Source organism: Orbicella franksi, chromosome 6, assembly GCF_964199315.1.
Source record: "Orbicella franksi chromosome 6, jaOrbFran1.1, whole genome shotgun sequence".
Taxonomy (NCBI): Eukaryota; Metazoa; Cnidaria; class Anthozoa; order Scleractinia; family Merulinidae; genus Orbicella; species Orbicella franksi.
The window spans coordinates 15,387,128-15,400,897 of NC_138150.1; the positions used below are offsets into that span (position 1 = coordinate 15,387,128).

Here is a 13,770-nt window from a genome sequence, read left to right on the forward strand (position 1 = left end):
TCTTCTGATCCAAAAACAGAACAGTTCGTGTTTTTTAAACATACCAAAGGAGAAACGACAGAAACCTTTAAAAAAGATCCGCATTTGCGAACTTCCGCCGTCCGACCTTTAGGGCCTCTTCATATGAGCCCGGTAACCGGAGTGGCCGGTTACCGGGACGAATTTTGTTGTCTGTTCATATGGGAAATTTCAGCCCGGTCTACCGGGATAAAATCCAAGAAACACAACCAAAATGGTGGAACATAAACTTGTATCGTTCGCGGCTGTCGCAGCTTTGTGGACTCTTGTAACATTACTAATAAAACTAATTCGCCTACTCCTAACGTGGAAATACATACAAGCCAAAAATTATGCCATTTTGGCCGCTATGTTGCGAAAGCGAAGCTATTTCGTCTAAAAAGTTTCGTCCCGGTTACCCGGGCTGGAGTGTTCATATGGGAAAATTTTCCTCTCTCACGCGCGATGTCGACGGGTCGTAAAACACAGGCTTTCTTATATATATGCTAAAACGTCCACGTCGAATAAATCGAGTTCGTCATTGTTGAGTGTTTTTTCCCACTCTCAGCTGAGAGAGCAGTGGCCTAAACGCCTAAAAACACGCTTAAGGAAAAAGGAAAGAGATCTTCGAAAGTCTGCTTCATATTTTTATCAGTGGGTCACCAGTAAAAGAATATGAAGTTGTATTATCAACAAATGGCATTATGGAAGGAAAAAAGAGACAGGGGAAAGCTGCCAAGGTCTTCTCGTCTTCAGCAGAAAGTAAGGGTTACGCCAAATTCAAAGGAAGATTGTAGATAGGAGAGATTATCTGATTGAGGCCGTTGAGATTTTGAGTTAAAGAACGGTTGTTAAACATAAACATAGTAAAAATAGTCATAGGTTCGATTGTACTTTAGGTCCAAATACTGACTGGAAAGTGACTGAAAATAGCAATTCCAAGCGTCTAAACTTCAAAATTTCCCGGGGGAGCATGTCCCCACATCTCCTAGGGGGTTAGCAACTTCAGCGCTCGAAAGCAAGCCCAAGCCCTTAGAAAGCATGCCCCCAGCCCCTTAGAAAATTTTGAAAAATTGAAGTAGCTAAGAAGTCTTTTCCTTCATTCTGAGTCGAAATGTGATGCTTTAAAAGTAACCTTAAAGTAATCATTAAACCCACTGAGCGGAGAAATGCTGGCTCTGCATAAGAATTCCTAGTGCTGAAAAGTGTTCGAAGCAAGTGCAAAGCATACAGGGAGTAAATTATATCCAGAGATACTTAATTATATATGTACTGGACTAAAACAGCAAGGAACCTTCAATGCGTGAGAAATAATAGTTTCAGCGTGAGAGCGCAAGATTGAATTCGTTTGCGTGAGCCTCATGCTCAATGCGTGAGACTTGAGAGCACTGTGTCGGTTTTTTTTTAATAAACAAAGGTATTACGATGTGTTATATGTGTAGCTTCGTTTTAATCGAACAAGGTCAAATTTCCCGACCCAACTCCTCTGAGACGAAATTCCGACAGGCGACATAGGAATCTTGCGAAATGCCGACATGGCTGGTGGCGAATTTCAGACAAGGGACATGGGTACCCCCCCTAACTGGGCCTCTAAAATCAGCATTTTTATATCAACAACCGAAGTTTTACGGACAGATATAACATAATGACAAAGCCCAGTATTTTGATGTGTATTTATGGTTAGCAAGTTGAGGTCCTCTCGACTGATAAACCATGATTTCTTGACACGTTGCGTGACGGTGCAGTTTCCGTGGGCTCACAAGTTTAAAAGAACTAAAGCCTGGTTCACACTTGTGAGATAAGCATAACACAAGTGAACTAAGCATAAGCGCAACCACAAGAAAAAAGGAACATATTTCTTTTTCTTGTGCTTATACTTATTTCACTTGTGTTATGCTTATCTCATTTGCATTTGCCTTCAAACTTCACGCTAAACATTTTCACATTTACTGGTCTAAGCACAAAAGCTAAGTTCTAAGGGTATAATTTACATACAGTTTTCTCAGCTGGAAGCACGAATGAGCTGATTTATCGTAAAGAAACTCCGTGCAAACAGCGACCGATTCTAATATTTCCGCTAATGAATAAAAGTCGACAACATTTCTGTTGCCGTTCCATGATTGAGGCGGGGGGGAGGGAGGCGGGGGGAGCGTCTACGTAAGAGCTGAGGCTAACTGAACTATTTGTCTCCACTGGAACTAATCGACACATCCCAGGACAAATGTAGCCCATGAAATAAAGCTGTTCCCAGAGTAAACATCCCCAAGCCAACATCATTCAAAAGTTGTGTTCGTGAACATTAATTGTCCCAGTTGTGTAACACGTCATCTGGTATCCCGAAGAAACAGGCCACGTTATTGTTGATTGCACGGTCCAGAATCACAACCAAAATCTAAACCTTCTCGTGTACATTTGCTTTTCGATGATGTCATTTGTTTTCGTCCCTGCTGCGAATAACAAGCCTAACCTGCAAAATGTGTTAACTTCAATGACTCTTTCAGTGCCCCCCCACCCCCCACAATAACTTGGGGCTACATATATGTCTGCTGACTTTTGTCTTTTGTTTTTTTCTTGGGTTTTAGTATACGTTGTGAAACAACGGTTACACGGGATTTTGCCAAGGTAACAGAAATGGCACACGGGGGAAAACCATTTTTCCTTTTCGGTTGCATATCGATGACAAACGGAGAAACGTGATTTGCTCGTAATACCTTGGACATCAAAAGACCAATGCAACTTACTACATTAAATGTCAAGGGCGCTGCATGTGATCTTTTTGATGTATCCATGGGTATTAGCCTCGGGAAATGTACCTCCGGAAATATTGGTCATACTCACTAAATGCAGTTTCCCGTGGTAAAAGGGTCATTTACCAAGGTCAAGAGTTCCGTGTAACCGAACCCTGAGGGAGCGAATTTCCTGGAAACTAAAGTCCAAACATGTTTCTTCTGTAACCGTTTTTTCGTCTGTAGCTAGGGATCTTATAACCAGGACTCTATAGTATCTTGACTCGACGTTCATCACTACAAAACGACAAAATGTCTAAATATGCACTGTAAAGCTACAATTTCTCTGATTTATCCATAGCGCATCAACTTTTATTTGACTGAAATCCCACACAAGTTCGCATTGCGGACCTATTTTTTTTTGTGGACACATCCACGAGTTATCTACTCGCATCTGATTGGTTTATAAACAGTAGAATTGGGTGGTAGTTAGGAATTGGAACAAACAAAAGGAATTGTAATGAGAAATATCATCTTTATCGCAGCGTTTTCGCGACTTTCTAACAAAACTTTCCCGCCAAAATTATCAGCTCGCTTTTGTTCGTTTCATAAACCATGAAACAGTGAGCAGGGATGGTGAAGTGATGAGAGCGCTTGCTTCCTGCCAACGTGGACCGGTTCGATTCCGGTACGGAGTCATATAGTGGTTGAGTTTGTTGTTGGTTCTCTCCTTGCTCCGAGGGTTTTGTTCCCTCCCGAAAAACCAACATTTCCAAATTCTTTTTTAGACCATATTCGTATTCTCGAAATTAGACGGGAACTAACTTGAAAGGGAGGCTCATGTGGGGAACATCATTAAAAAAAGATAAGTGTCATTTGCATTTGAAAAGATTCCCCCGCATTAGCCTCACTTGCAAGCTAGTTCCAGTCCAATACCGAGAATACGAATATGTGGCGTATTTGACCAGGTTAGGGGACCTGCATGTAAACAAGCCAAGGTTGAGGTGGCTTCTTCTCTAAACATTGTAATTTATAAAAATCAAATGGGCTAATGTTACAGCTTACACATTCACCGAACCTTGAAACACTCCCTTTAACCAAGAAACAAACGCTGTCCTATAATCTTGGAAATACGGATCCAAAACCTTTCCATAAAATTCAAATACATACACAAAGCTCATAACAAACAGTTTTACAAAATTTCGATTTCCCTATAAAACGGTTTTATTACAGGTTGACCTAAACACCTGCTTTAATAACCGTTTTACTAATAAAAGAATCAATTCAATTAAACTGACTTAATCGATCAATAAAGTAGTTTTCAATTAAGTCTCGTAAAACCAAATTAAAACAAAGAACAGTAACCACTAAGGCCAATCACAATGGGCATATACAATCCAGTGAACCAATGTAAACTCCGAGCAAATATATGTAGCAGATACGAAGCCCGGGAAAAACGTGTGCCAGCGAGTCACGATTGGTTTGGATCTTACTTCTGATTGGTTAAAAAAGTGGCGCGAGTGTTTTAAGCTAATCTATTAGCGTGGTAATCAATGTAAATTACTTTCGACGCTCAACTGAATCCTACTCTATTCAGTTATCATATCATATCACAGTGTCTTTGTAAGGGGGGAGCCCCCTGTAAAAAAACATGGACATAACTGTGGAGTATTTTAGTCCCAAATAGCAATAGATTTATAACTTGCCAACTATCCTTCGCAGTTTGCCTTTCTGATCTGAATGGGACGTGCATTGTAGACATAAAGGTAACTACAAGACTGTTTTATTCCTGCGCACAAGAAATAGGGCGCTGACGTTTAAAGTAATGTCTGAAACAGTGTCTGATATTAATAGTTTCGAGAACCGAACTACCAGTGAAAAAAAATTCAAGAAGCTCTAAAGGAATTGTTTCCTCATCAGAGTGTAAGCTTAGTTATTCCTTGTTATTAGAAGCATCTTAGTCCTTGTTCGCCAGCGGTCGAATGGTAAATCGAATGTGAACCGACTCGGTACGAATTCGGTCGCCCTTAAATGAAGTAATCACTTCCGGAAAGATTCGTTTTCTCAGGCAGGAGGTTGGGGGGGGGGGTACTTTCAAACTATCACCCTGGCATTACCAGAGTGCTACTTTCAACTTTCCCTACGGGTACTTTCAACCTATCACCCTGACGTAATGGAATTGTACCTAACGCCTGAAAGTTCGAGTTATGGATGGCGGAGGCGCCGAGTTGTCTTGGTTCGATCCAGGTCATACGCCCTCGGACGGCGCTCTGGGATGATGCTGTCATCAATGGCGTACGACCCAAGGAATTTGCCTTTCGATTCATCAAGACTGTCGAGTGTTATTTGCATTTCTGGACACTTTTCCCTGGTTTCGTAGGTGGCTGGAAAGGGAGGAGACGACCAATTGAAATTAAGTATTTTACCAATTGCAGGGACCTCATCCAGTGGGCTTTTACCAGGCGTCGAACAAGCCACAGGGTTCCCAAGAAGATGAGGCAGGCGATATAACCACTCGGCAAAACGGATCTGTGAGTCCAGTTTATCAGTTATCTCGAGGGAAGGGAAATCCCGGACCGTCTGGTAAAACCGGTTTTTCATGCTCTTGAGAATATCCGTCGAGGTTCTGAAATTTGGAGCTTGGATTGCCCCATCTTCTTTGCTAAAGCGTTCTTCATCATCTTGAACACCATTGTCTGAGGTCCGCTCGTCTGAATTCTCGTTGTCATCTGATGCTTGTTCCTGTGGAGAACATATTTAACAATAAGATTCCGAGCTCGAGTTTTTACTATCTCTTGATAGTTTACGAGGACGCAGCCGAGGCGCAGCCCGAGTCCACTATCACCCATAGAAATCGAGAGTTAGTAATCTAATTGTTCAAGTATAAATCTACTAGTCGTTCAAAAATTTAGCTAAATCCTCTTCACAGACTCTTCGAAAACCGCCGTTTTTTAACAAGCACACACTGCTGGCCTCAGTACTCAGTATCTACGACAGAAATGTAATTACCATTTGCACCTAAACGTCACTATTTCGTAGATGACCTTTAGCAACTGCACACTAATGGCTGATAATGTACCATCAATCAGCCAATCAGATTGCAGCATTTGCATTAGTATACTAGTAGAATTCTATTAATGACATTTGGAGGCTGTGCCGCTGCATCAATCTGTAATGGGGCCATTTTGAAAAGCTAAGCCTTCGTGCTCGTAATCCGTCTCAATCTTCCCCAACCCAAAACAGTCGTGTTTGTTTTTGGTTTAAGTACCTTCAAAGCTAATCAACATTCGAGAGAATTTGCTGGTTTCTTTCGGACCATCGTTTAACTTCGGGTAATCTTCGGGCATCGGCCTCACATACCTCGGAAAACATTTCAATAGCATTTTAAAAATGGTCCTGTAACCAGGTGGTTGATTCATGATTGAAAAACGTTACTCGTGCCTTTTTACAAATTCCTTATCACTTTCCCCTGATGAAGGCTGAAGTTTTAGCCGAGACGTTGGGACTTTTACAAAAAATTTTTACTAACATTTTTACATTTTTTAAACCAGAGTAACGTTTTTCAATCATATTTCAATAGCATGTTTAGACTGGTCAATGAAAAGATTCTGGCTTTCCATAACCCATTAATGTACACGCCACTAACAATCAGATCTCAATAACGGAAATTCTGTCATTCATGTCGTGCCGCAAAGCTAGAGACATACTTACTGGGACGTAAGAACAAGATACAGTCACTCACCGAAGTCCTTAAAGACAATTCTCCTTCCATCTTTAAAATCTTCAACCCTTCTTCAGCTCGTATCAGGCGTTCTCTCAGAGCACGCATTTCAGTGGTGTCTAATTCGCGCTGACGTTCAAACTCCCTCGACTCCTGCAGAAATCTTATCACCGCCTCGTCTTTTTCTTTCAGGACATCACTGTATCTCTGAGTGATCTCGTCTCTTTCCTTCCTGGCCTCTTCTCGCTCATTCATGGCTTTTCTCCTTTCCTCACCGTAAAAATCTCGCTGCTCTTGATACTTCTTCGTGAGGCGAGTGAGCTCGTCGTTTTGCTCTTTGAGGCTTTCCTCTCGTCGTTGAGAAACAGACAACTGGAATTGGAATTCTTGCATCTTCTTTCTGGTTAGTGAGCAATCTTCAGCAACACTTTCATAACTTTCTTGACATTGCTGTTTGTTTTTCTCCATAATATCGTAACGTGCCTTTAATGCGTCAGTCCGGCTTTTTAGCTCATTAAGCTCAGAAATAGCTTGGTCTTTCTCTATCTGTAGTTTCTGCGTGATAAACTGAAGCTCGTGATTGCGATTAGTTAGGTCTTCAGCTGTTCTGACACTGTTTTGCTGTAGCGCTATTGTTTCTGACAACATCAAGGACTGCCTTCGCGCTTGGTCAAAACTCTTCGACAACTCTCTTAGCTTGCAGGTCAACTCTTCATTCTTCTTCCTTCCTTCTTCCACTTGCTGTTCCGACGACAGTAACTTCATCAACAGAGCAAAACCTAAAGCATTCCACTCGCTCATGGCCTTCTCGTATTCTTTTATCTGAAAAGTTGCGGTTTCCTCGATTGTCTCAGCGTTGTAGCGTGCCTCTCTCGCCCTCTCCTCGGCTTTTATTATCTCTCTCTCCGAATACTGCAAGCGCTTAGACTTCAATTCCAGATCACTGGTTATTTTGCTGAGACTTTGGTTGAGCTGTCGGTTCTCTTTCAGCTGGTGGAGATACATGAGGCTCATCTCTTGTACATCCTTCAAAGCCCTTTTCAAGTGATTGCTAAGAATGTCCAAATCAAATTGGGGATGAACATCTACAAAACAAAATTAATTGCATTAAAATAAAATGTCGGGCTCTCTTGACCTATTGTGTTCGTTGTATTGGTCTCTGAGACGGACAGAATAGCAATCAGATCCATCGAATTTAAAGACAGTATCATGATTTATGCTGTGTGTTTGATTAGTATACTGTCGTGATCATTGTACGTAAGCTATCCCCAATAAGTGATCTTTTCTACACAATGCTTTTCTTCACCTGGTGACATAAATGAAAACTGAGTGAATAATTGTCGGGGAAACATAAGTAGAAAACGCTAGACTTCTGATAATATGTTTTCTCTCGAAATCAGGCGGGAGTGTGAAGAGAGTAGGGACTGGGATGAGACAGGGTGCTGCTTTAACGGCCGTCAATCTACAGTCATGGTTTTTTTCTCGTCTCGCCCCAGCTCCTTCTCGTCCATGCCGCCCTCTTCGCGTTTGCGTCCGCGGATAACACTTGTCGGACCCTAAGAGAAAAGACCGACAACCAGAGGTCTAAAAACGCTGGGAGGTACCCTGCGATGAACTAGCATCCCACCCAGGGGGTATTGGCAGTACTCCTTGTCACTGTATGCTACTGGCCCAAACCGCTGAACCGGATTGAGGTTTGCCTTGGGCACAAGATTAAATTCATAAAGACTCAACCTTTTTTAACCACAGTGAAACATGCGACTATGCCCTGTTATTTTAGGCAACTAATAAGCGCTTAATGGCTGGCCCCAGGGGAAACAGTGAGTTTTGTTTCACCGAGACCCTTAATGTTTCCTGAGGTGAAGCCGAGGGGAGCATTGAGGTCGACGGGAAACAAAACTCACTGTTTCCCGCGGAGCCAGTCATTAAGTGTTTTGTTTTACCTCCCCTAAACTCAAAAATACAAAAAAAAAATGCAAAAAAATCATTTGCTTGGCGCCGGTTGGCACACAAATTCCCCGCAGTTTCAAGGAGCAGGACCTGATTACGTGCGAGTCGAAAGTTCAAGTTGTTGTTTCCCTAGAGAGTTAGTGAGTTTGTTCGCCCTGGGGAGTTAGGCCGCGTCCAAACGTATCCGGATATTTTTTAATCCGCAACTTTTAATTTTCTTTCCGGATTCAAAAATTTCCCCGTCCACACGTAGCGTATTCAAATCGAATTCGCCTGTCCACACGCATCCGATGGTATCCGGATTCCCTCCAGATAAACTAGGCCTGTTGGTTTATTGTTCGGTAAGAGACTGGACACGATTTTACTACGTCATCGGATTCGAAAATATCCGGATTCACTGTCAACCCGTTATCGGATTGGTTGCGGATTTATTTTTTTCCACTCTGGAGAGTGTATTCAAAAATGTCCAGATACTTGTGAACGGGGCCTTAGTGAGTTTTGACCAACGACACGTGACACGTTCTCCTCCAATCGAAAAACTTATCTGAGTTGCGAGGTATAATAATCATGGTTATTGTGTCATCTTAAGTACAAGCAAGGTGAATGACGTGCTGCATTTTACCAGTGAAAGACTTGTCCCCGACGTCACTGAGTATGGGATTCTCTCCTATAATTAAAACGAACAAAACATTGTTAGCTCCAACGTGTAAAGGTAGTCTGGACATGAAGGCACAGTAATATATGCAAAAGTTTCTTTCAACTTGTCGTGCAACACTGTTGCATAAAAAGTCGAAAAGCATTATGCCTATAACAGGCTTGTTGCAAGTTGTGACAACGTGTTGCGGAAAGTTGAACCCATGTCTGCTTAAGAGGTGCGCGGTTCATGAATTAAAAGTGAAAAAGCTTTGCGCAACATGTTTCCGTGTAACTGAGCAAAATCATTTTTCAAAACCCTGGGGTATTAACCATCCTGTTCGCACAGAAATGCAGACATTTTGTTTAAAAATTAAAAAACCTTTTCCAGAAAGACTTCCTTTAAATTGTTTTTGTTCCCTCCATATAGAGCGCTCTTTCGCTGGCGTCCGTATTGTTCACGTTTTGCATGGTTAACACTCTACTTTACATTGCCTGATTTCAAGCCGAAAAGGACTAGGTATGAGTCTGTAAATTATGGGATTAGTAACTATTGATCCACATCCATAGAAAAAGCACACCGAGACTCACAAAATCCCCAACTGGGTTTAATGTTAATACATCAGGCTAGTTTTGACTGAGATACAGCCATTTAAAAACACCAAAATTATACAGAAATATTTGGTCATCCAGACACAACGTCCGGATGGCCATTTTTTTTTAAATGTTGATGTTTTCAAATGGCTGTATCTTGCTTGCCATTAGGTCTAGTGGCACCAAACTTGGGGACTTTGTAAAGCTTGGTGTGCACTTTATGACTGTGGATCAGTAGCTGCTAATCTCATAATCTGAAGACTCGTACCTAGTCCTTTTCGGCTTGAAATCAGGCAATAGAGGCATAGTGCTAGATACGATCTGACTCAGACCATTTAAAGTGTTTGTGAAACTCATTAATAATTGCTGTAATTTTTAGCCATTTTGGAGGAGATGCTGTCTTTCAAAAACTGCACAAAAATTTCTGGGTGTCAAAAACGCTATGAGTCCATACATTCTTTGTAAAATATTGAGTTTTTCCAGGAGCCAATCCCGGAGCCTCTATCTCCCATACTAACCCTGTGAGTCAACCCTTGCCCGTATTTTTCTATTTTTAGTAACAGCTCTCGTGGGAGTTTTCACATGACCCCTATTCAATACCCAATTATACCCGAGCTAAGGCCATTCTTTGTTATAACAAAGACTGAAATCCCACTTTTGTTCCCTGTTTTGCATTTTCTATCTGTAGGAACAAGATATTTCGTGGGAAACCAAGAGACCCTTGCGGTTAATACAGTTCTAAAAATAGAATGATACGGGAATGGGTTGACCCTACGTTACAGTGCGGATGGAGGCTCCTGGTTTTTCATGTTGTGTCGCACGAAACAGACGAAAGGTATTTCATGCATCGGGCTCAAGTTCCTTGGGACAGTTAATCGTGCCATGCCCATTCAATAATCAGAACAGGCCATTTTCGAGTGGCCTTTTGCCTCTGTATCAAAACGAGTCTTCACACGAAACCGTTCATATGAAAATGTGTTCCCCCTACAGGTTCTTTTTCGTGCAAATCAAACTAATTTTCTCATAAAACGTTTTGCACGAGGACTTGTTTTGAAACAGAGCCACAAGGCAACTCGGAAATGGCCTTTTGATATTTTTGTAGCTCAATCAAAAACTGAAGCGCTAAAATATTGTCGGTAAACAAAGATTCTACTATAGTTCCAAATACTGGTAACGCAACGCCGGCCGAACTGTCACACAATTTCAACTGTTTTCGTACATGACAATGATCTGTGAATGGGAAGTGCCGATCTCTCGAGCTTGGTCGTATCGTTTCGTTTGAGCAAAAACCCCTATAATTGCATTGTCAGTTCACAGCAGTTCACCATATATGGTCAGGCTGTCCTTATTATCTTTGTATCTCCAGTCATTTTAATAGACACAAATGTCCGGTGACGGATGTATGTAGTAGTATGCAAATTTTTGCTTTCGTTCTGGGCGAATTTCGAACACAGACTCATAGTCATAACGCGTTCGATTCTTTCCAAGAAACTAAGTCCAGTTCTACACCACAGCTAGCCATTCAGCTAGCCTCCTACACATACTGCTTTTCTATTTTTTTTTTTTTTCACCGCGTACCCAAAAAATGTCTGGATGAGTCATGGGAGGCTAGCCTATAACAAGCACCCTGGGCGCGCCATTTTGTGTTACCTCGCTTACAATCGTTATTATCCCACGCAGACTCCTCTTGTGTTAGTCACATGTCAACTAGGATAGTATTACACTGAGCAATCACTAGATTCCTAACACAAAAAGAATTTGCTGACGGGAGCATAATAATCGAAAGGTTATTTATCTTGCAAGCGTGAATTTCTACGGTCAAGTAATGCATCCATCCGAAAGACATGAACAGTTTCCTTACACAAGTTAATATACTTGGCGTGGAAATGCTTGAAAGCTAGTAGCTAACTCTTCCGGTACAATTTAATAGCGGTAACGCTTCTCGTTTTAGTTATATTCTCTTCGTTTCCCATTGTACACATCTTGTTATTTCGGCCGTGGTTCTGTTCTCATAAAACACAATATATGGCTTACGTCTGCTAACAGAACGAGTAACTGTTTGGACAGCACATAATGAGCCTATTCCAGAGTTCACGCCATTGTAACACTTGCACAGCTCAAACTAACCATGATACATAATAAAGGTCACACTTACTAGCTGTAGCTTTCTGCCCCGTTAACTTCTCGTACAGGCCTGGATTTAGAAGCTGCAGAACATCTAGGAAATGTTCCACACCTTCTGTCCCTTTAGTTTCAAGAATGTCCAACAGCTTGCTAGCTTTGCGTTCGTTCGTCTTCTCAGCGTGCACAATCCCGCAATCCTCATTGTCGAAAACACCCTTACTACGCAAATAATCGTAGAGAATAGCTCGATCTACGCGTAGTTCCTGAACAATTTGAACTCGATGGCTTGTTAACTTCTCCCGCACTTCTTCCGCTGAAGAGTTCATCGCTTTATCTCGACAGGTTCACATTCTCTCATGGAAAATGCACACCACCATCAAGGGAGAGAATGTTTTTACAGCTACCAAAACATCCCTGCCATTCCTGATACGTTAGGACTATAAATATCTAATTTCTTGTAATCTCATCTCCGAAGATCTTTGACCCGACTTTGTTGTTTTATAGTTTTGACAATATTTCTAAAACAATATTTCTCCTCTGATTCTAAAACTTTCTTCCGGCCTCTGATTCCTGCAATCCTCTGTCCAGAATACAGAGAAAGTTTGAAGATTGCCCTGAATTTGAAGAGCTTTGAAGGTTTGTGAAGGAAAGAGATGAAACCGCTTGGAACTTCGCCTTTTTGTGTCCGTTTATTTTCACATTCGTAACCTTGGAAATGTCAGGGCGTGAACAGGAAGTAGAATAATTCGAAGAAACTTTTAAAATTCCAGCGCATGCGCCATGAATCACATGCTATACACGAGCTAGTCACCTGTTTCTTGAGTCAGAAAACTATCCATCGTCATGGTGTAATGAAATGCTAGGTTTTGCGTGCTAGTATAGTGGATGGGTGTCTGAAAAACCCGAATAGCGAATAGCGAATAGTACGAATAGTGCGAATAGTGGCGAGCAGTCTCGAATAGTGGCGAATAGTGGCAAATCGTGGCAAATCGTGGCAAATTGTAGCAAATAGGGTACCCAGTATGTGGTTTCTGATTTCTTAACGTCGGCGATGGATAGCCCTAGCCTGAGTCCGGAGAAGAAAAGGTAATAAATTCACTGAAATTCTGTTGCTTATTTGGATAATTAATTAATGCAGGATATTAGATCTAAAGCGGTAACTATTGACGACTGTTCGTCACTATTCGCCACTTTTCGCGACTGTTCGCCACTATTCGCACTATTCGAGACTATTCACACTATCCGGAACTATTCGCTATTCGCTATTCGGGTTTTCCAGACACCGATAGTGGATAGTTTTAAAACGAGCAAAACATCCTCTCGGGGTGGGCCTTTTCTGTCATTTTAATGAGCATTGCTTTAAAAAAAAAACATTCGTCATAGAAAGAGGAAACACTTGTAGAGTAACTTGCCATGGAAAGATCCAGGTGACGATATTGACAGTTAGACTGAATGGGATGCGATTAAAACCACAATCTATGACAAAAGCACACTTGTAAAATTTTTAAATGACGCACGTTAAAGAGTAATAAGTAGACAAGTGTTATTGTTTTAAGCTCTACACCTAAATCTCCAACGACAAATATCTGGAATGAGTTCAACTGTTAAAATCTGTTGACTAAGCTTTGCGTAAGGAAATCGCTAATTTAAACCACACGCTCATGTTACAGACTATTTGCTGAACAACTTTGTTTCAGGTGCAAGCTAACTGCGGTCAGTTGCTGAACCGGTTTGATTTTCATTCAGTTCTCATCAGGTATAACATAGCATTTGTACCAAGAGATGAGCTGGATGAGCGCCCATATTGGTCATAATTAAGAAAAGAAACGAAACAATGCGGAAGATACTTTTGAGGGCCTCGCCAACTTTGAACACTCCAAATTTGGTCACTTTTCCTACAATTTCTCAGGGAAAACGCGATTGGTCGAGGAACTTGATATTCTTATAGCAACTGTATTTTGACGGCTTGTTTCTCAAATTAAGAATCTTTTTCTAATATTAAAGAGAAAATTTAGCTTTCTTGCA

General features: G+C 41.4%; 1 protein-coding gene across 1 annotated transcript; it reads right to left on the reverse strand.

Annotated features, from left to right (window-relative positions):
- Window positions 1-1,907: 1,907 nt before the first annotated feature.
- Window positions 1,908-13,278, reverse strand: LOC145489240 (uncharacterized). Its single transcript, XM_081468190.1, has 4 exons — window positions 11,777-13,278; window positions 9,017-9,061; window positions 6,466-7,529; window positions 1,908-5,465 (listed from the first exon to the last, which is right to left on the reverse strand). The coding sequence occupies exons 1-4, from the start codon at window positions 12,069-12,071 to the stop codon at window positions 4,929-4,931; spliced, it is 1,941 nt and encodes a 646-aa protein (XP_081324316.1). The 5' UTR covers window positions 12,072-13,278; the 3' UTR covers window positions 1,908-4,928.
- Window positions 13,279-13,770: the final 492 nt, after the last annotated feature.

Bases quoted from the DNA above. Each gene is read 5' to 3' on its own strand.
- LOC145489240 (XM_081468190.1), bottom strand. From the start codon at position 12,071: ATGAACTCTTCAGCGGAAGAAGTGCGGGAGAAGTTAACAAGCCATCGA. The intron at 7,530-9,016 runs GTAAAATGCAGC...TTTGTTTTGTAG, and splicing joins CGGGGACAAGTCTTTCACTG to ATGTTCATCCCCAATTTGAT. The intron at 5,466-6,465 runs GTGAGTGACTGT...TGTTCTCCACAG, and splicing joins AATTGTCTTTAAGGACTTCG to GAACAAGCATCAGATGACAA.